The following is a 21,790-nucleotide window of genomic DNA, read 5'->3' on the forward strand; positions in this document are numbered from 1 at the left end:
TCTGACTACCTGAGTCAGTTTAGATCTCCTGATGCCAGGCAATGCTTCCCTCACAAAGATGGACATCCTTTTGGCATGCAGGACCATTGCAAACCATCCCAAGATGCCTGTTAGTGCAGCCCGAAGAACACAGCTCTGTGATTTGTCAAAGAGCGAGCAAGAAAAATGGAAGACGTACAAGGGCGTGGCTGTCCTGTTCTGGATTTTCTTGGGTCATAGCCAAGATACCTCTGGCCGAAGCAACACTCCTTCCTCCCCTGGCTGGCAAAGAGCAAGATCCCTGGCACTTCTGATCCCAGGCCACCTCGGGAGGGCGGGGCGCCATGTCTAGCAGCTACTGGCTCAATCTACAGTCGCTCTGCTACGCTCAGTTGGCAGTCTGGGAGGTCAAATTGCCCGTGCAGGAGGCTCGTTCCCATCTAGATCTATGATTGGCTGAGACTGAGGGCAGGCAGAGAGCCTTGCAGAGCACCAACTGGTCGGAGTTGCCATCAATCATCAGGAACAAACTCCTCCGGGTCTCCATTTGGCCAGCAGCGGAAAAAAATTTTTCGAGCATTTCCAGAGAGGAGATTGTGGCTTCCCTAATTGCTTGCTCTGGAGATCGGAATCAACAAGAGAAGTCAGTCTTATATATCATCCAAGAAATCCTTCCCTTTCCTCCCATTAGCCAAGTAAGAAATTTACAGACACATAGCCATCACGAGGTAAGAGCCTGAAGAGTTAAATTCGCTCATTCCCTAGGTTGTTGACGAGAATCTATTGGCGGTCCTCGGAATGGAGCGTTAAAGGAGGACCAGGAAGGCGGAGAAATATGGGATGGGTTCCCGCAGCTTCCACCGTCTGAGGCCGAGCCCCACGCGCATTTCCCCGGGCTCTGTGTGCGAGGTGGAGAGCAGCTATTCCCGCCGAGGCCCACCGCCGCTGCGCCCGGGCGGATGCTACCACGGTCGGCCTTGAACTTGACCTCAGGCTGGAAGTGAGCGGCGCCGGAGCGGGGCTAGTAGGATAGGCAGGGTCGGTGGGAAGGACAGAGAAAGTGGGGGAAACAGAAGCGGCCCTGGATTCCTCGCAGCGAGGCCCCCCAGGTGCGGGCCAGCGGGAGGAGAGCAGGCATGGCCACTGTGGGACCTGTTCCCCGGCCTGAAGACCCGGGGGGTGCCCCGAGATCTGCTGGGCGGCTCTAGCCGGAGGATGTTGTCCTGCAGCAGTTCTGCAGCGGTCCGGCTTCGGTCAAGGCCAGCAAACTAGCTCAGGACCGTGTCCAGCGGGCCTTGTAAGGAGATGGGTGTAGAGAAGGATCGCGAAGCCCCAGTAGTTTGGATCTGTGGGCTTGTGTTGCGCTTTGCTAGGAGAGCTCTGTGTCTTAAAGCTATGTTTGCTCGGGGTGCCTGTTTCCGCAGCCGCTTTCTGTAGATGAGCTAATTCACCCGGAGGAGACAAAGATAAGGCTCTGGGTAGAAACAGCTAGGACATTTGGAGTCTCAGCAGCTCTGCCGGTGTTTTCGTTGTAGGAGTCGGAGGAATAGTAACAGCGAAGCCCTCCACCCCCAGCCCAGGTGCCCCAGATGGGGAGAGCAAAGGTGGCCTCTAAAGGACCTGTACCCAGGAAGAAAACAGTTGGGCCGCCTGAGTCTGCTGGGCTGCGCGGGAGGGAGGGTGTTGCCCTGCCAGTGTGTGTTGTAGCTTGTAGAAATTGGAAACCAGAGCACCACTCACTGTATGACAAACGTCATTGGATACGGAAGCTTTGGATAATGAGTTCTTGTTAATAACTGTTTTTCTTGCAACCCGAGTCTCTTTTTCCTTGACAACATCAGAACCCCTTTCACAAAACTGAGTAATAAGTACTTTTCATTACTAATCTCAGTTCACATGTCTAAACCGAGGCTCACATACACCCGAAGCTCACTGACGGTAATGATACATTGCCTTTAAGTCACGGAGTGCAGATTTGCTAAAATACATTTCAGAGGTTTTCAGATGATTTTAGTTGTTTACCGGGGTGTAGTGGGTTTTCGTTAGTGACGATGATAAAGAAATTTGGAGTTTAAGAATATTAAAAATCGGGCTGGTGATGTCGCTTGGCCTTGACCGGTAAAGTTGCCTGCTGCCATGCTTGCCGCTGGAGTTCTAGCACCAGAGAAGGCGCACCACCTACAAGGTGTCCTCCGACCTGTGCCGGCTGGCACTGGCTGCACCCCTTTACACACAAGTAAATAAATAAAATGAAAAAACAGTAAAAAGCTACCTTGTGTTTCCATTATGGGAAGATACCAAAGTGCCACTTTAGTTAGTTACTTCACGGTTCCTGGAGAGAGGAAAATCTAAGCCTTATCAGTACTGCTGATTGCCAGAACGCCCAATTCTGCCAGATGCTTGCTCCAAGTGGTAGAAGTGAATTTCCCCTTTGAACTGTTTTTGACATTCCGCAGCAGTTGAACTCAATTCCCAGTGCCAAAACCCGCTATAGAGATAGTGCCTCCTTTTTCCAAAAATAAAATGGAACAGCTCTGGGCGTTAAACTGCTGGGTGAGAATAAAGTCGGAGAACTTTGAATGCCGCTGTCTTGCAGCTGTGTCTACGGGTCCTTGGGCTTTACAATCAAAGGGTGGTTACAAAAGTTTACAAGGCAGGTGTATTTTTCAATCCTGATGTTTTTGTTGTTGGGACAGGGTCTCACATAATCTCAGACTGGCGTTTGTTTAACTCCTGGTTGCTCCTGTCTCCACCCCCTAAGTGTTGAGATTCTGGGGGTGGACCACCCCGCAAAGCTCCTGTCTTGCCGTGATTGCTGCTTTGTGGAAGCGAGTTTCACCAGTGCCTTCTGGAAGAGACTCTGTGCCTATGACATCTCACAGCTTCGTTAACCCCTTTGGCTGAGATTCCTGCCAGACTGAATTCCTCACTGGGGATAACTTTGTTCTAGCATCGCAGTGTTACCTCTTCCCTCCTTTCTTTCCTGTCCGTGTTAAGTGTCAGGTTGAAGAGGAAGGTAGGGAGAAAGGCTTAGTCACACAAATCATTGTGGAAATAGTGAAAAGGCCTATTTTCAGATGTTTATTTATAATAGCCAGAATAGTAAGGTGTTTTTAATTTTGTGCATGCACACATATAGTTTTAAAGACTGAAGCTATTAAGTTGTGATACATACATTTTTGTTTCGATTGGGAAATAAAGAATTTGAAATACTAAGTTCAGGCAAGAGTCCCCCCACCCCTCTTATGTACAATTACCAATACATTTTAGATTGTTATTTCATATATCTAGGATTCCAAGCAAATTGTTTATTTTTATTTTCTTCCTTACCATAGTTTAAAGTTTCTTTATTGTTAGTAGAATATGTCTTATGCATTTGTGATATGCTTTGTATTCCTTTGACTTTTCTGGGACATTTTTGTGTAGTGAAAGCAATAAAGGGAAATAATCTTTCACTTTGAAAGATTACATATAGTTGTTTAAATGGTTAACTAGCATTTGTTAGCTTAGGTTTCTAATCTGCAGATTTATGTATTTCTCCCTGATTAGTAACAACGTGCTAAGTAACTGCTTCTTAGTGGACAAACTGATAAGCTTATCCCAGCTCACGGTTCCTTGCTGGTCTGAGAAACTGAGAGAAAGCTTAGGTGTTTGTCAGGTTGTTCTCCGTCTGTTTAAAGGAACCATTTTTTGTTGTTGTTGCTGTTGTGTTTGTTTGTTTAGTTTTGTTGTTGTTTTGTGTTGTTTGTAATTTGCTGTTGTTTTACGTGTTTACGTCTTTCACACTTCCCTTTCTCTCCCCTCATCTGCTCTTCAGTTCATGGTCATTTCTGCAGGCATTCCAAGATCTCTGCGGCTGATGATGGTTTTTTCCAAACTGGAAGCAGGGGATGTCTTTCTGGATGTACAGAGCTCTGTTTGGTTTGGGATGAGGATGTTTGTTTTTCTCTAGACGTTTTTTGTCTTCGTTTGGGGGCTGGTTAGATTTTGAATTGAGGGTCTTATGCATGCTAAGAACTGGGCTGCACCATTAAGCTACACCTCTGGGTTGTGTGCAGGTTTAACTCAGAGTTGTCATGTAGCTTGGGAGCACACGTTGCCTTTGAATACTTTTCTTGAGGCTCTAAAAGGGATCTCTGTGGTTTAGTGTTGGTGTGGCTGGCAAAGGAGGTGGAACCACTTAAGTCTGTTTGCCTAGGTGGTGCTGACCTAGTTCTGTATCTGCTCACTCTGATTCTTGGCCAGCAAAATGCTCTCCAGCAGGTTTTTCTCTGTATCTGCTCTGCTGATTTTCTGAAGTGTTGATAATAGGCTGGAAGGTCGAAATTGATGATAAATATTAGATTATATAGGCTCAAAGGAACTGTCCACTTTTGTTATTCAGTAATATATCTTGTGACTATTTGTTCTTTAATGAGAATGTAGCTGTGTTTATCGTTTTATTTATTTTGAGAGTTAGAGAGAAGCATAAGAGGGGGAGTGGGTAAGAGAATCCTAGAAGAGCTGTTTGAAACCTTGAGTCATTTGTCTGCTGTCCTGTAACTTTACAGTGGGTGCGTACCTGCTAAGTACGTGCGCAGGAACTAAAGTCACCTCAGCAAACTCTTTTGAGTCTTTTGCCCTCCCTTTGCTGACCGACCACTAACTCGTATCTCATGGTCTCTGAAAACATCCTCACAGAGACACTCAAGCATATGTACTACCAGTTCTCTGTGTATCTCAAAATTTGGTCAAAATATTTTCATTTCTTTTTTTTTTTTTTTAAGAATTTCAGACAGTGTATTTTGATTACACCCCACACACACTCTTCTCCTAACTCCTCTAAAACCTACTCCACAATCCCCACTTTCACATTTTTGTCTTTTCCCCCCTTGACCAGTGTTTCCAACTTATATCACCCGTCTATTCATGGATGTGTGGCCTTCCTGAACATAGACAACCAACCAGTTTCTACACCTCTAAAGACAAACTGGCTCTCCCTCTCCAAGCACCCATCAGCTGTCCATAGCACCTCAGGGGTGAGTTGCGGGAGTACCTGTAAACCCTTTCATCCCAGAATGTTGACTGGTTTGGTCTTGTGCAGGCCCCCACAGCTGTTGTGAGTTCCAGAGTGCAGTAGTGTTGTCAAGCTGAGAAGACAGTTTCCTGCCACTCTTCCCTGCTGGGGCCTCCTATATCTTTCTGCTCCATCTTCTTAGATGGCCCCTGAGCCTTCAGGGAAGAGGTGTAAGCATTTTCGTCCGAGTACTCTCCAAACACCTATTCTCCTCATTTGGGTCAGTTTTGAGTTTCTGCATTAATCACAGTCCACACACAAAGAACCATCGATGAGGTCTGAAAGCTGCACTGTGGGTATAGAGATAGGAATTTACACGGCAGTCTCTGCGGACAAAGTGTGTGGTGAGTGGATTCAGAAATGGGGTCTTACCATATAGTTCTAGTGCACAAGCAAGAGCGATCACAGTAGCCTGTGCTGTTTATAGAGCTTCTGGTACACCCCTTACTGACAGCTGGGGAAAGGTATTCTACACCTGGCAGTGGACTTTTTTTTTGGCTCACTTATGGCTTCCAGAAGGAGCATCATCTCCTGTGTATGGTCTTTTTCTCCTTCTCTCCCTGACCCTCAGAGGATATTATATGTATACGTATTAGGCAACTTATATGGCTTTTTCAAACATCCTTAGTGTTAATTATATCCCTCTCCCTACCCCTAGCTCCCATCCTCATCATGATTTCTAAAGGAGTTTGTTCGTATTGCTTTCTCTCTTTGACTGTTTTACCTGCTGAACAGGATAATAGCCCTCCCCACCCTTAGCTAAACTGACTTCCCAAAAATTCTTCTGAAAGTTATTGTTTAAAATTTGTAAGGCATTCCTGTGTATATGGACTCCAACTGGCTTTTTTTTTTTTTTTTTTTTTTTTTTTTTTGTGAATGCTGATGCATTCAGTCATATCCACAGGGCCTGAAGTGAGAGATTTTTTTTTAAATTCATTTTTAATTGTGAAATAATTTTGATTGTTTATTTGAAACAGTGTTCCACTGTGTTTCCTAGACTAATCTGAACTGGATGAAAATGATCCTTCTTACTCAGTAAGCTAGGACTACAGACACAAGCCGCTACAGACAGTTGAGAATAATGTAATACCTTCTTCCAGCATTGTCAAATCTTAGCATCATGAACTAGTTAGTTTTTCATTTGTAAAATAACAGAGCGAAGTGCTGTGCAGCTGAGTCTCTGCTTAGAACTTGGTATGTATGGTAAACTGTTGGAAACACAACCCCACCCACAGGGCTATGAGAACGCCCTGATAATTCCTCTTGATGCCAAGAAAGGTTTTAGGATTGGGTTTAAGTAGGAATGCAGAATAATGGTTTTCAAGAAATGCAGACTTTGCCTAAGTGTGGTAGCATACACCTTTAATCACTTCGTCAGGAGGCAGAGGAAGGTGAACCCTGTAAGTTCAAGGCCATCCTGGTATACATAGTGAATTCCAGGCCAGCTAGGGCTGCATAGTGAGTCCCTGTTTAGAAGAAAAAGAGGCAGAGTCTTCTTGTCTTGGGTATTGATGAGCTGTTGGCAGTGGAGGAAAGGAGAGCTACATTGTTAATGTAAATGTATGGAACACATGCCCAATTCCTCATTCATCCTCTTCATGAGCATCTACCACAGAAACACCATTGGAACTGGCCTGTTTTGCTGGAGGGTGTTTACATGAACCAATTTACATTAACCATTCTAATGTAAAAAGCAAAGTTAAGTAGTTAATAGATTGTGAGACTCAGATTTGACTTCCATATCACACCCCTTCTCCAAGGCTCATGTCAGAAGAGGAAGTGGGAAGATCATAAGAGCAAGGTGCCACTGTTGGGGACAAGGGACGAGAGTGGAGTAGTGTTGTCTGTATATGACAGGTCTGCTGAACCCAGGAACTCAGAACAGCTGCAGTCGCCTGCGTAAGAGCCAGTCGGCATTCTAGTATGGAGTGGGAAGGGGTGCTTGAGTCCCCAGCTGAGGACCTATGGACAATAGATGGTTTCTGGGAAAGGGGGAGTCAGGTGAAGAGTGTGGCTCCTGGTAGGTCAACTGTGCACCAGCCAATGGTCCCACACCCAGAAGTACTTAGGCAGCTCAATTTGGAGTTGATGGGTTATTTTTTAAACAGGACATGAAGAGTGGAGGTAGGAAGTAGGGTGGACCTTGGAGGCATTCATCGGTAGGAAGAGTTGGGGGTGACTATGACAAAAATACACTATGAAATTCTTAAAGAATGAATAGAAATATTAAGTAAAAAGGAAACTCTGATCCAAAATTGTGTCTTTGTTAAAGCTTGGCTACTCTTTGAGTACAAAATTATTGTAAATATTGTAGTAACCCACTATTTTTTTCTATTTATTTCCTAAGGAGAGGTTGTTGTTACTGTTGACATTTACATTATCTTGTCTTCAGAACAACTGAGTTTGTGAAGAAAGGATATTTACTTACAAAGTGTGACCTGATGACCAGCATATGTGTAACCACAGCTGAGTAGAAGTGTACAGTGTGGCCTTACTTCATACCAGCTGAATCAAAATGTTAATTTTAACAAGATCCCTAAGTGATGGCAGGTTAAATCGGAGATACGTGTGTTGTTTGTATGTACATATTGTCAAATGTTTATAGAATTCAAACACCATGAAGGTGGTAGGTAAATTTTAATCCAGCATTCTCAAGAATAGGATGTAGGGTTCCTAACACACACACACACACACAATGTCATACCCTTCATGGCTTTTGTTTCTGATGATGTATTAGCAGTGTTTTGAATTACTAACTGTGACTTTTTGCTCCCACCCCAGGCACATCAATTTTCTTCAAGAAATTTGGCTGTTGCCCTATTTGTCTTTCCCTGTGACTGAGGCCTTTGGCATTGCATTATGTTATCAGCGGCCTTAGTTACCTTGGTGAGAAGTGGAGGGAGCCAGGTGAAGAAGAGAGTGCTGCTAAGCTCTGTTCTCCTGCAGGACAACAGGCAGGTGACTCCTGCCTGCTACAGCTCCACTTCGGAACCCAGGTGTTCTCGGTTTGACCCAGACGGCAGTGGGCAGCCAGCCACTTGGGACAATTTTGGGATCTGGGACAACCGCATTGACGAGCCAATTTTGCTGCCGCCTAGCATCAAGTATGGCAAGCCAATTCCCAAAATTAGCCTGGAGAATGTGGGCTGTGCCTCCCTCATTGGCAAACGGAAAGAAAATGAAGATCGATTTGGGTTCGCACAGCTGACTGAAGAGGTGCTGTACTTTGCAGTGTATGATGGGCACGGGGGACCTGCAGCTGCTGACTTCTGTCACACGCACATGGAAAAATGTGTAATGTATGTATCATCACCTTGGTTTTGTGGTTCCCCTAGGCATTCTCTTGAAATATTCTCCCTTTGGCTGTGGACCAGTGTAGACCCAAATTACTGGAGTGGTTACATGCCGCTCCATCAGTGAGCATGTCAATGTGACATTTATAGTTGGAGATTATCTCCATTTCAGAGATGTGTTTCAGAATCTACCTCCATAGATTACCATTTCAAGTAAATTAAAAAGTACAAAGATAACTTGTAAGAAATTTTACTCGTGTGTGTGTGTGTGTGTGTGTGTGTGTGTGTGTGTGTGTATTGTGTGCATGCATATGTGTATGTACTCATCTGCGTGTGGAGGCCAGAGGTCAACATTAGTGTCTTTCTATATCATTCTCCATCTTACATTTTGAGATAGGGTCTCTTACTGAACCTGGAGTTCACACAGTTTTGGCTAGATTAGTTGGCCCATGAGCCCCTCATGGGGTTCAGTGTAAAGTCATATGTTGTCTTTACATGGAACCTAGGGATTTGAACACAGGTCTTCATGTTTGTACAATAAACACTTTGCCCTTGGAGCTATACCTCTGTGGTCCTGAGGAAGTATTTACTCTTGTCAGCACAGGAAGGTTGACTTACTGCCTTAGTTACTTTTCTGTGAAGACACATAGTGACCAAGGCAACTTATAAAAGAAAGTTTACTGGGGGCTTGTTTACAGTTTCAAAAAGTTGGAGTCCATGACCATCATGGTGAGGAGCATGGCAACAGGCAGACAGGCATGGTGCTGGAGCAGTAGCTGAGAGATTATATCCTTATCCATAGACAGGAGCAGAGAAGGAGAGAGGGAGAGAGGGAGAGAGAGAGAGCAAGCCAGTTGGCTAAATGGAAATGGTGTGTGTTTTTGAAACCTCAAAGCCCACTCCAGTGACATACCACCTCCAGCTAGGCCACACCTCCTAATCCTTCCCAAACAGTTCCACGAGCTGGGGACCAGGCATTCAGACACATGAGCCTGTGGGAGCTGGTCTCATTCAAACCACCACATTTACTATGTTTTTGAGAATCACAGTTTCTAGAATTAAAGAAAGGAGACAGTGTGGCATTTATGACCATGGGCTATTGTTTTACCTTCCGGTGTATAGTTAAAGGTAGTTGTGAGTTTGTCAGTTGATTTTTGCATGATTTACTTCATGCTACAAACGCAGTGATTTAAGTGGATATGAAGGACCTTGTAACCAATCAGCATTGCACTATTGAGAATTCTTTAAGAACAGGACTTGGGGATTGTGAGATGGCTCAAAGGATAAGGTGCTGAAGCTTTCTGCCTCTCTGTTTCTCTGTCTCTGTCTCTCTCTTTTCCATGTGAGGCAAAGGCCCAGCCACTTAACTATATCTTCAGACAGCCTTGTTTGTTTTTCTTAGATAGACTGACATATCCTAGACTGGTCCAGAACCAACTATAAAAAACAAGGGTGACCTTGAACTCCTGGTCCTCCTACCCTCACCTTTTAAGTCTTAGCCTTGCAGGAAGACCACCAGCACCACTTCCTCAGACTTATATCTTCATGCCTTTCAAAAGCCACAGGTTTGATGTAGCTCAGTTAGTCCTAGCTTGCAGGAAGCCCCGAGTTACATCTCCAGCACCGCATACCCAGGGCATGATGGCATGATCCTCAGCCCAAGAATGTCACACTTCATGATCCTTCAGGGGTCAATAACCCTTGGATCTTCAGCAAAGGTGTCTGAGAGGAGAGCCATGAGGTCTGTTGTGCAGAGTGACTGCTGGAGGACTGTGAGAACAGAAAACTATTGCTGAATGATCACAGCTTTCTTTCCTCCACAAAGGGATTTGCTTCCTCGGGAGAAAGACTTGGAAACTGTACTGACCTTGGCCTTTCTAGAAATAGATAAAGCCTTTTCAAGTTATGCCCACCTGTCTGCTGATGGTAAGTGAGCCATGGCATGCCTCAGAGCCTCCAGGATGGGTGGGGAAAGAGTAACAGTGAAGGCCTTTGGTGGTGGGCGTCTTATTGCATATTTACTTGTGGGGAGTTATTATAGAAATAACTTTATACAAAGAATCATTTTCAATGCTGTTTAGAATCTGCACTGATGTCAGTGTCCCACTGTTATGTTTGATAATGACCTTTCAGAAGGGGAAGCTCCAAAATGGTTCAGTTACTAAATTTCCATTTTACAAAGATTATTTAAAGTGTTTCAATCTATTTGATTTATATTTTTATGGACAAGATGTCCATACTAAGTGGATCTCATGCCCCTGTCACACCACTAGTGTAAACACTACAGGATAATTACATCTGCAAGGTTGATAATTGTACAGCATTTACTGTGGGGGATCAAAGAGATGGTTCAGTGGGTAAAGGCACCTGCCACCAAGCTTCACCACCTGAGCTCTAGCCCCAAGACCCACATGGAGAAAAGAGAGCAGTGATTCCATATGTTAAACTTCTGGCCTTCACACATATGCTCTAGCATGTCTGCATACACTTAAAAACAAATGCATGCACATACAAAATAAATGGATATGTATTTTTGTTGTTGTTGTTTTGTTTTTTTGTTTTTTGAGACAAGGTTTCTCTGTAGCTTTGGAGCCTGTCCTGGACTAGCTCTGTAGATCACGCTGGTCTCGAACTCACAGAGATCCGCCTGCCTCTGCCTCCAGAGTGCTGGGATTACAGGCGTGCGCCACAACTGCCCGGCTTGAATATGTGTTTTTTAAAAAGAAGAATGTTAGCAATAGGTCTTAAGTATGATAGAAAATGGCTAATTGGCATCCATTAGTACAGTCGGGAGGGAGGTAGTGGTCTTCTCTTTCTCAATCTTGCAGATTTCCTAAGGCAACTAGTGATGTTTGTTTCTGTCAAGTGTAAGGAAGGGCATGGCAAGTGAATTAAAAAAAAAAAAAAACTTGTGGACTAGGTATAAGTTTTAAAAGTAAATGTTTCTGTTTTGACTAAGTTTATGAAAATAATTTCAGAAAATATGTCCAATATTTCCTACTTCGCTCACCAAAAATGTATTTCTAATCGAGTCAGCGTTGATAACTTCTGCAGTAGCCATGTGAAGTCTGCCTCCCAACTGACTGGGAGCAGGATGTTGCTCTTAGTTCCGTCTTTTCCTTTAATAAGAAAGTGCACCACACCACAGGGATGCCATTTTCAGGGGGATGGAAATTCTCTCCATTTCACACAGGAGGAGCTGCAACTCCAGGGGAAGACATGGTTAGTTGAGATCAGGGCCGTCTTCGTGTGTGTATTTAATAAGAAGAGAGGGGGAAGGGGACCCCCGGATAGCTGAGTGTTCCACTTCAGTATCCACCTCCCCACCCGCATCCCTGGCGAACCCAAGGCTTTGGAAAATGCTAGGCCAGCAAGCTCTGTATCACTGAGCTACTTCTCCAGCACCTTCCTGCTCATCATGAGAACTGTAGTGTCACCCATTCTGTCTTCTTTCTTTGACACCACTCCCTCCAAGGTTCCACTCCCTTCTTTAAGTGAGGAGTTGACCGAGGGTGAAGTTTCTGCTTAAGATTTAGCTTTTGTTCTCTTAAAGCCTAGAGCACACGAAGAGGAAGTGAAACACTTTCTGGTGGTTTCAGTTTTGGGGGGTAGGGACAGAGTCTCATTAGGCAACCCGGACTGGCTTGGCACTGACTATGTAGATCACACTCATACTCAGAAAGGCATGCCCCACTACGCCCAGCATTTTTATAATAGTTGATTTGGTGCGTTTTTAGCCTTTACTAGGTTGGCTGTGAATCTGGCTGCATCATCACCCAATGTTTATGGGATGGAGTATCAGGATTATGCCCCAGCTGTTCTACAAACAGCTGCATTTACTACTGCCCATGGTTTGTAGAACACAATGTTCAAGAACATTGGCACATGGCCAACATTAAAATTCATTGACCCTTCATGAGTGCAATCAAGCTTTTTTAAAATGATATAATCAATGCTGGTGATTAAAACCATCAATATTAGACTTGGTGTTGAATTTAAAAACATTCATTTTTAATAACTATAATTCAGGAGGCTTCGGATTTATAACATTTTACTTAGATGTCTTAAAGAGAGAGCCTTTCAATGACTCATACAATCCAATTGTTAAATAAATAAAATACCATTTATTTCTAATAACCAAATTAAGATATATTGCTTAATTTAGTTGCTCTATCATCCTGTGGGATAATCTCAGAACTTCATAAAAATTCTTAAAATGTATTCTTGTTAATGAAGAACTGCTGGAAAGTATAAGGAGACAAAGTAGGGTTTAAAAAGTGTTAGAACGGTGTTTCTGTGTACTGGTGTGAATACTGTATGCTTCTTACAAGCCAGAGTTTGGGGACTATTTCAAAGATGTGATTGTAAATATCTTTCAGATGGCAAATTAAAGTTACTGAAGACAGAATACTGTGTGCTAGCCTTTCAGGACTGGATTAAAGGAAAATTAGACCTATCTCACTTAAGGTTTCAAAGTTATCCAAACTTAAATTTTTAATTGAAATATTGAATTGAAATAATATTTTTGCATTTTTAAAAAAGTAGATAGTACTGTTTTTGGTGTGTGTGTATGAGTGTGTGTGTGTGTGTGTGTGTGTGTGTGTATGAGTGTGTGTGTGTGTGTGTGTGTGTGTGTGTGTGTGTGTAGAGCCAGGGCTAGCCAGCAACATCCTATAGGACCACGGTCGCCCTCTCTACCTGCTGTCGCTTCTCATCTCTTAGCTTCTGCCCTTCTTTCACTTCTCTTGAGCCCTTCCTGTGAGATCTGGGGTGGGGGGGGGGGGGGGGGTGGGGGGGGTGGCGATTACTTTTTTAAAGGACCTCATACATTCTAGACAAGTGCTCTTCTACCACTGAACTAGATCTCCAACCCTTTGAAACCACCCTCTGAATTTTAAATTCAATTTATAGCAGCCGGTGAGTTCAAATACCCCACCCTTTTATTTTTTCCACACAGCCACTTAAAACAAACAGGTGGTAGAAAACACAGATGATGAGGCCGTCTATCCCGTGACTGCTGCAACTGTAGAGTGATTATGCTTTGAAAGCAGCCACGCTCCTGAGGGACAAGAGATCAGAACGAGGAATTGCTTCAGCTCGGTGGCAGGTACTGATGGGCACCACTTCGAGCTTTAGATTCTGTGCTCGTCACATGTGGCTCTCCCTAGAGAACTGAACTCTCAGACAGTGTGAGCTGTAAAGGCAAATTTGCCTTCTGTGCTGGGATTATTCAGGGCTGTGGGTGTGCTAGGCAAGGAGTCTACCAGTGAGCCACACCTCCAGCCCTGTGCTGTAGTTTTGAAGACCCCTCTTAGGCCGGAGGCCACCAAATAGAAAATAAATAAGAACAGCATTGAAGGGCTGGGAATTTAGCTCAGTGGTAGAGTGCTTGCCTGGCAAGCACAAGGCCCTGGGTTCGGTCCTCAGCTCAGAAAAACAAAACAAAACAAAAAAAAAACCAAAAAACAAAAAACAAAACAAAAAAAAAAAATAGCATTGAAGAGTTGTTCTTATGTTACTGCTTCAGGTAGTTAATTTGACTTTGGTGTTCACAAGTCATACTTGTCAAGAGCACCCATTTTTAATAAATTTTGCAACAATGTTGAATTATATGGATTATTATTTACACAACTTAATAATCACTGGGAATGGTGTCAGACTTTACTCTTTCTGTTGCTGTTCAAATTGTGATTATTTTTCTTCTGTTCTATCAGCCCGCAGTACTGGGGAAAGAGAAGAGCAGCAGAAACACCCTTTTATGATTACATGAAGTTATAAACACAGTATCATTCAGGAGCCACACTGGCCTTCACATAAACAGTCAATTTAAGCCATCCACCTGAAAACGGTTCTTCCCTGTACTAAATTCCTGCATTGTTGCTATGAACAAATGTCTTGTGTGCTGTTTCTGGCGTAGGAGGTGCTTTGACTGCTCCTCCATGTATATTAAAACCCCAGTTAGCTAGTAAACTAGCTAGTAAACTATAGTTCACATACATCCTCTATGTACTGCTTATCAAATACAAATTATTTGGTTTAGGGGACAGTTCTAATACTGCTATGAATCACATTTACAGTGCATTTTTTTCTGACTCAATAAAAATATTGATTTTGCTGTGTTCAAGATTAAGTGTATGTGTGTGTGTGTGTGTGTGTGTGTGTGTGTGTGTGCACATGCATGCATATGCAGATACATGTCTGTGTTACCATTGGTGTATTTTGGTACAAATGCATATGCATATAAGCTTTTTCTATCTTGGAGTTACAATACTATGAGAAATGTTAGTCTAATGGAAAAAACAGATCAACAAAAAGATACTATTAACTTGAAGCTACTGAGTTTTGAAATCATTGATTTGGCATCTCCTGGAATATTATGTGATTTGCGAGTGAAATTTTCACCAATAGAAGCCCTTCCCCTTGTTTTGCAGCTCTTTCTCTGCTGTCCTTTGTGTTGCAGGTTTGTTATGTTTGTGCGTAATTTCTGGGTGAGATTCCCATTTGCCTCTGTGTGTGTTGTTTGTGGCAGAGAACTGTGCCCGCTCGGCAGCTCTAGACCTGGAGCCTGTGGACGCTGTGGGCTGGGCTTCAGTGGAAAGAGAGATGCTTAATTTTGTCTCAGCTGAAAGTCTAGTAGTTCTAGTCTAAACTCCTGGGGCGTTCCCACTTCCTCCGTGGCCCGTTAGTTGAGAAAACTTGCAGTAGAAAGTATCCAGTGAGTGTTCAGACTTACTGAAAATTGTCTTAGTTTTCTAGTTTTGTTGTTAGGGCAGACAGTGGGACTTTTTGACCTCTGTGTTAACTGTTGAATGGAAATAAGTGCTGATTCACTATTTATGTTCTTAGATGCATAAGGAAGCCAAAGTCCACGAGTTAGTTTTGAAACTTTCCCCATATGTCCAGAGATTTTGAAACTGGGAAGGTGAGTTGAAAAACGCCCATGCTCTTTTAAATTCGGAGATGAGAGGAGAGCTGGGACCTACAACCCAAACTGACATTGCATTTCTACAATGTTAATTCTTTTGTCATCTTCAGTTAAAGATCGCTTTCTAAAAAGCTGTTGCTGACAGCTGATGGGAAGAGTTCAGAATCCCCTGGACTGGTAGCATCTAAGGAATGCCTGTCTTCTCTTTCCTGCCTTTTAAAATCATTTGAGAGTAATATAGTTGATTGAACTGTGTTGTATAGTCTTGACTAAATCAAGTTGAAAGTTATGACATGTAAGATAATATCACTAGTCTTGGTGTTAAAACCTGTATGCCATGCACTGACATACATCTTAACATCTAAATCAAGTCGAAAGTTATAAGACATGTAAGATAAGCATCACTAGTCTTGGTGCTAAAACCTGTATGCCATGCTCTGACATACATCTTAACATTGCTGTGGCATGACAGCATTGCTTTGACAAAATGGTTCCAAAATCAAGAGATAAATGGAAAGAGAGTGCCACTGTAGATGCTGTTTCTCAACAGAGTAAACTGAGCATGACTACAACAGATTGAGTAGACTGTAGCCATGCTTTCCCATCTTACTTTTCTGATTAAAGCAGGCATTTTAATATAATGACTGGAAAATGTATGTACTCATCTCTCTCTAAAATACATTATTTGGTGAAGTTTTAAAAGTCGTCTTTAAACAAAATCTTGTAAAAACTTGACTGTCAATTAAATCAATTACAGTTTTCTAAATCAACTTATAGAGTGTAAGTCACCTTTGGATGGTCAGGAGGCTTTCTACATATATTACAGAGAGCAACAGTCAAGTGATTGGATATGGAACTCTCATTACCAGATCAAAAAAAACAATCCAACTAAAACTGTGATAATGCTTTAAAGAGTTAACAATGTTACTAGAGGTAATCCCTGCTTTCAGTAAGTTACTTCTCAGCCTCTTCCACCTTGCTGTAGTGTTCTTTGGTTCACAGTTCCACAAGGCTCAGTGCACCTTCAACATTTTTAGTAAGTGTTAAACAACACAGAACAGATAATGTTGGAGTAAATCAAAGGAAGATACACAAACATGGTTGGCTTGGGTAGAAAAGCAGTGGTAGCCTGAAGCCTGGTAACACTGGCCTTTCCTTGATGGCAGAGAAGATGCATATTGCTGACGTATTCTGGCCCAGGGAAGGCTGCAGGGGTGCAGCTGGCTATGCTGGTCTGCTTTGGGCTGCAGACTCTGTGATCTGATGCTGTTAAGTATGCTAATAGTGTTAAGTATGCCGTGTTGATGAGGAACTGGAATGAATTTCATTCTTTACTTCTCGGATCTATAATCTAAGTGGAGGAGGGCTATAGCGTGTGTGTGTGTGTGTGTGTGTGTGTGTGTGTGTGTGTGTGTGTGTGTGTACGTTCATAAATTGACATGGTTCTAGAAGGTAAGAATGTACACTATAGTGCTTGAAGAGCAAATGGTCTGTGCTTGGCATTTCTCTCCTCATCTATTAACTAGTACTACTTTGACTGGACAGGAGTGAGGAATAGAAGAGAATAATCCAAATCTCATGATTTTAGAAAGGCAGCTCACCTAATGGGCCCAGTAGATCTGCCATCCTATCATAGCAGCCAGATTAGTGACATGGTCGTGTTTTGTCTTGACATGCCTGCTGTGCACACGAAGGCATCCTCATTGTGAGTTTAAGTCAGCCCTGCTTTTTACATATAGACTGTTTGGAGACACCGATGCTTTGCACACCGCGTTAGTTTACTGACTTCTCTGTTTGCATGAGCCTTGTTACTAAATTATATAATAATTTCTCTGCATGGTCTTACGTAGTTTGTTGACATTTTCATTTGCATACTTCTTATTAAATTAAAATGGTTCATGCCAGACTTAAACTATCATGCTACTGTTTTATTTTTAGTAAAAATTCCATACCCAAACACTTCTATCGCTAACTGATACTGTATTTTCTAATATTTGCAGCAAGCCTCCTGACCTCTGGGACTACTGCAACAGTCGCCTTGTTGAGAGATGGTATTGAACTGGTTGTAGCCAGTGTTGGAGACAGCCGGGCTCTTTTGTGTAGAAAAGGAAAACCCATGAAGCTGACCACTGACCATACCCCAGAAAGAAAGGATGAGAAAGAAAGGTACTGCCCCCATGATCAGCCATCTTATGGGGTGACAGCTGTAGTTGCCATAGAAACGGAATGTGGCCTTTCCCTCCCTGTGCTGGTGTAAAACACCAGGGCCTCTTTGCCAGCACTGCTGTGCATAGCCACTACCTTGGCCCAGATTTTCTTGTTTTGGTTGGTTTGGGTTTGTTGAGACTGGATCTCGCTGAGCAGCCCAGTCTGGTGTTGCATCTGTATTCTCCTTTCTGGGCCTGGCAAGTGCTGGGGTTATCAGGGTGTGTACACCAGTGTGGCCTAAGTCTGTCATTTTTATCTTATTTATTTATGGACTTAAAAGTTTTGGCATTTACCATAGGCTTTCCTTAAACTCGAAATTTAAGTTCCTGGGGAATAGATGGGTGCTGACATCCTAGGCTCCGAATTTCAATGAGTAAAACTGATATTTAAACCAGAGCTTTAATGTCCTATATCATTGTCATCATCATCATCATTATTATCAATTTTACTTTTTCTTAACCAGGATCAAGAAATGTGGTGGGTTTGTATCTTGGAATAGTTTGGGACAGCCCCATGTAAATGGCAGACTTGCAATGACAAGGAGTATTGGAGATTTGGATCTTAAAGCCAGTGGTGTAATAGCAGAACCCGAGACAACAAGGATTAAGGTAAGAAGGGGTCAGAAACACTGACTCATACACAGAGAATGACTCGTGACTCACCTCAGGCCGCTGGCTGTCCTGGAAGATTTACCTGAAGGAAATACGTTTTTAAAGGGGGACTAATTTATTTATGAAGAATAAACTTATAAGCAAGATGCTAGTTTCTGGCCTGAGGAGGGTGGAGTCTTGTGGCTTTTGTTTTCCCCTGGTAGAGGGGCTCTGTGGCCCATCCTTTCCCAATGCTTGTCATTCAGAGGCGTTCTCTCAGCTTGGGAGTTAATCTTGACTTACCTTTGCCGCTCAGCTCTTCAGTCAGCCATTTCTTTGTGTTTGGAAACCATGGTGCCTCTTTTACTCTGAACCGACCCCAACATGATACATGCCCTGCTGCTTGCTTCTCTGGAGCTGAGTCAGCACAGTATAATGTGGGCTTTCACAAATGGTAGGGCATGAAGGTTCAGAATTCAAGGAAGGATTTCTGGCCTTAAAAGGATACCTCACTCCAGGTGATGGTAGTGGTGGCAGCGGTGCATGCCTTTAATCCCTAGACTCAGGGAGGCAGAGGCAGACAGATCTTTGTGAGTTTGAAGTCAGCCTGGTCTACTGAGCTAGTTCCAGGACAGCCAGTGTTACACAGAGAAACCCTGTCTCAAAAAGAAAAAAAAAAAGATAACTCACTTATATTCATTTTATGAAACAAATACTTATATAGGATTTGCTTTGTGGCAGCCTCTGTTCAAAAGAAACACAACCATCTTCACTTTAAAAGGAAATCGAAATAATGATACAAGCTAACGCATACAAAGGCTCACACTATCAAGTGTACTCACCCAGCCAAATAATAGAAATAGCATTTAAGTCCAGACTCTCAACATTGGACTGTCTGACCTCTTTCTCAGTATTTCTGGTCAAAGTTTGGTTTATCCTGGGTGGTATTGATTCCCAGCTACATTTTCTGTTTGCCCGTGAACTCTGGCACGGATGACCACTCTGCAAAACAGATGCAGTTTCTAAGTGATTGAGTCATTGGAAGGCACAGGCTCGTTTGTAATCACAGTTGTTGGCTTCTGGTTGCAGCTCTACCATGGGGATGACAGTTTCCTGGTCCTCACCACAGATGGGATTAACTTCATGGTGAATAGTCAGGAGATCTGTGACTTTGTCAACCAGTGCCACGACCCGAATGAAGCAGCCCATGCTGTGACTGAGCAGGTGACTCGGCAGGGCTTCTGGTGGGAAATTCCCAGAGAGAAGAGGATGAAGGATAGCGGAGGCGTATAGTGTTTTAGCTTGAGGGTTACAGTGAATTTGAACACAGGGTCTTGAATACTGAGTGAGCACTCTACTACTGAGCAAGGCACAAAGCCTTGAGAAAAACAGAGCTTCTACTGTTTAGTTTGCATCTTTTTGTTAGTGGAATTAACTTCTAGAATGGGACTTTAATAATTCATATTTTGGGGCTGGAGAGATGGCCCAGAGGTTAAGAGCACTGGCTGCTCTTCCAGAGGTCCTGAGTTCAATTCCCAGCAAGCATATGGTGGCTCACAACCATCTGTAATGAGATCAGGTGCCCTCTTCTGGCCTGCAGGCAGACATGGGGACAGAACACTGTATACATAATAAATAAATAAATCTTTTAAAACTCATATTTCATGTTTGTTTTTCCTCTTTGCCTATTATTTTATCACCATTTTAATGGTTAACAACTAAATAGTAAGTATAATGGTACATTTGGTACATACTTAATATACTTTAAACAAGTTTTTCTCTTATGATTTGTTTGTAAACCTTTTACATTCCTTGAAGCTATTTATTCCAGATATTGTTTAGCCTCAGGCTGTGAGATCTTTTGATCTGTTTGATGCTAATTATAACCCCAAGCAATTCTGAACAGTACTGACTCTAGCCCTCAGCCATTTGAACTGGTCCCTAGAAGTGATTTACACTCCTGCTGCAGGCAATTTAGTTTATGCCCACTTAACCATTGTAGAAGGAATACTATAAACAGTTTTGTCATAACTTTGTACATACCTGTTTCTGAGATTTTAAATTTAAAGTTAGTATACGAAGGGGTATGTTTTTAGCAGTGTTTTCAAACAAACCTTTTTTTTTTTTTTTATTCCTCTCCAAAGCTCTTTAATTTCTTGGGCTAAATTCCTACCAGCAATTTTGTTGGTAAGCATTAGCATTTATTAAGGCCTTACCATGATTGGCACCATGCTAAGGGTTTCAGGTGTACCCTCTTTGGGAGCCGCTAAGCAGTGTGTCTCAGTTCACTGGTGTTTCCATTGCCAAGATTGCTACAGTGGAGGACAGGAAATAGTTGGATCAACTGTTATGCATGTGCAGATAATAACCATATGGAACATGGATACAGGGTTGAAACAAACCTTGTTAGATGATTGCATTTGTTCACTGTGTAGAACCAGTTAGCTTTTGAGAGACAGAGTACTTACTCTCTGTGTGCACAGAAGTCCAGTGACTCCAGCTCTTTGCTCTCCTCTTCTTCCGGCACCTGCAGGCAATACAGTATGGTACCGAAGACAACAGTACTGCAGTGGTGGTGCCCTTTGGTGCCTGGGGAAAGTACAAGAACTCGGAAATAAACTTCTCATTCAGCAGAAGCTTTGCCTCCAGCGGACGATGGGCCTGATTGCCAGCCTGGACTCAGTGTTCCTATGCAGCCATGTGTCAGTGGGCATATCAAGAAACTGGTAATACCCACAAGGACGCCTGTTCTGGTATGTCCTTGTGACCTGATAGATCCCAATACAGTGTAAGCTTACCAGCCATGTACAGGGTAGTATTTTCATAAATCCGCATCATCATTATGTTCAACTGTACATGCTCTGTGTAAGCATCATGACAAAGCTGTGAAGAATTTGTGAGACTCGGAGCTGAGAGGAAGAGGAAGTGGTTTTGGTATACTTGATGAATGATAAATCTGTGCATTTTGTTTTGTGATGCTAGAGATTGGATCTGGGGCTTTCTAATTCTTACGATTACCAGGCAGATCTAGTTTCTGTTTAATGATTTTTGTTCTTAATTCAGTTAGACAGGCTTTTCTGAATGTTGATAGCTAGTCAATGTGCTGTTTGCAACTGTTTCTTTTTTTCTTTCTTTGTTTAAAACAGTTCTCACTGGCTGGCCTTGAACTCCTGGGTTCAAACAGTCCCCCTACTTCTGTTCCCTGGGTACCTGGGACTGCAGGATGCTCCAACTGACAAATGTTTTTGTTTTCATTTTTAATTTTTTAGAGCTGAACAAGCATAGATTTATTAAAGAAAAGTTGTCCCAGGAGATGCAGGAATTCCAAGGGAGGAATACCCACAGTGTTAATTTTTAATAAATGCACCAAGGAGTGAAAATGAAAATTAGTAACCGGAACCTTCCCTGTTGCTGTATCCTATACTCCGGACCACTTAGTAAATTTAACTCTGCAAAAAACAAAACAAAACAAAAAAAGAGGCCAGCCCGGTCTCCAAAGCAAGTTCCAGGAAATGCACAAAGCTACACAGAAACCCTGTCTCAGAAACAAACAAACAAACAAACAAACAAACAAAAACAAAAAACCACAAAACAAAACTGTATTGGGGCTGGAGAGATGTATCAGAGGTTAAGAGCACTGACTGCTCTTCCAGAGGTCCTGAGTTCAATTCCCAGCAACTACATGGCGGCTCACAACCATCTGTAATGAGATATGATACCCTCTTCTGGCCTGCAGTCA

The 21,790-nt window shown here is 42.9% G+C and overlaps 1 protein-coding gene across 4 annotated transcripts; it reads left to right on the forward strand.

Annotated features, from left to right (window-relative positions):
• The first annotated feature begins 426 nt into the window (after nt 1-426).
• On the forward strand, nt 427-21,528 carry Ppm1k (protein phosphatase, Mg2+/Mn2+ dependent 1K). Of its 4 annotated transcripts, none has more exons than XM_036182624.1 (8): nt 427-707; nt 4,859-4,997; nt 7,817-8,334; nt 10,154-10,254; nt 17,254-17,419; nt 17,925-18,069; nt 19,141-19,275; nt 20,585-21,528. In XM_036182624.1, exons 3-8 carry the CDS (start codon nt 7,895-7,897, stop codon nt 20,714-20,716), a joined length of 1,119 nt encoding a protein of 372 aa, XP_036038517.1. In that variant the 5' UTR covers nt 427-707; nt 4,859-4,997; nt 7,817-7,894; the 3' UTR covers nt 20,717-21,528. The 4 variants fall into 4 exon arrangements, with proteins under 4 accessions (XP_036038517.1, XP_036038516.1, XP_036038518.1 ...); XM_036182625.1 differs by lacking the exon at nt 427-707 and adding an exon at nt 757-979; XM_036182623.1 differs by lacking the exon at nt 4,859-4,997.
• Nucleotides 21,529-21,790: the final 262 nt, after the last annotated feature.

The sequence above is a fragment of the Onychomys torridus genome, chromosome 3, assembly GCF_903995425.1.
Source record: "Onychomys torridus chromosome 3, mOncTor1.1, whole genome shotgun sequence".
Taxonomy (NCBI): domain Eukaryota; kingdom Metazoa; phylum Chordata; class Mammalia; order Rodentia; family Cricetidae; genus Onychomys; species Onychomys torridus.

What these genes read in the sequence shown, in the direction of transcription:
- Ppm1k (XM_036182624.1), top strand. Translation starts at nt 7,895, where the DNA reads ATGTTATCAGCGGCCTTAGTTACCTTGGTGAGAAGTGGAGGGAGCCAG. An exon ending in AGAAAGGATGAGAAAGAAAG is followed by an intron (nt 17,420 to 17,924) that starts GTACTGCCCCCA and finishes TTTCTTAACCAG; the next exon opens with GATCAAGAAATGTGGTGGGT. An exon ending in CCCATGCTGTGACTGAGCAG is followed by an intron (nt 19,276 to 20,584) that starts GTGACTCGGCAG and finishes CGGCACCTGCAG; the next exon opens with GCAATACAGTATGGTACCGA.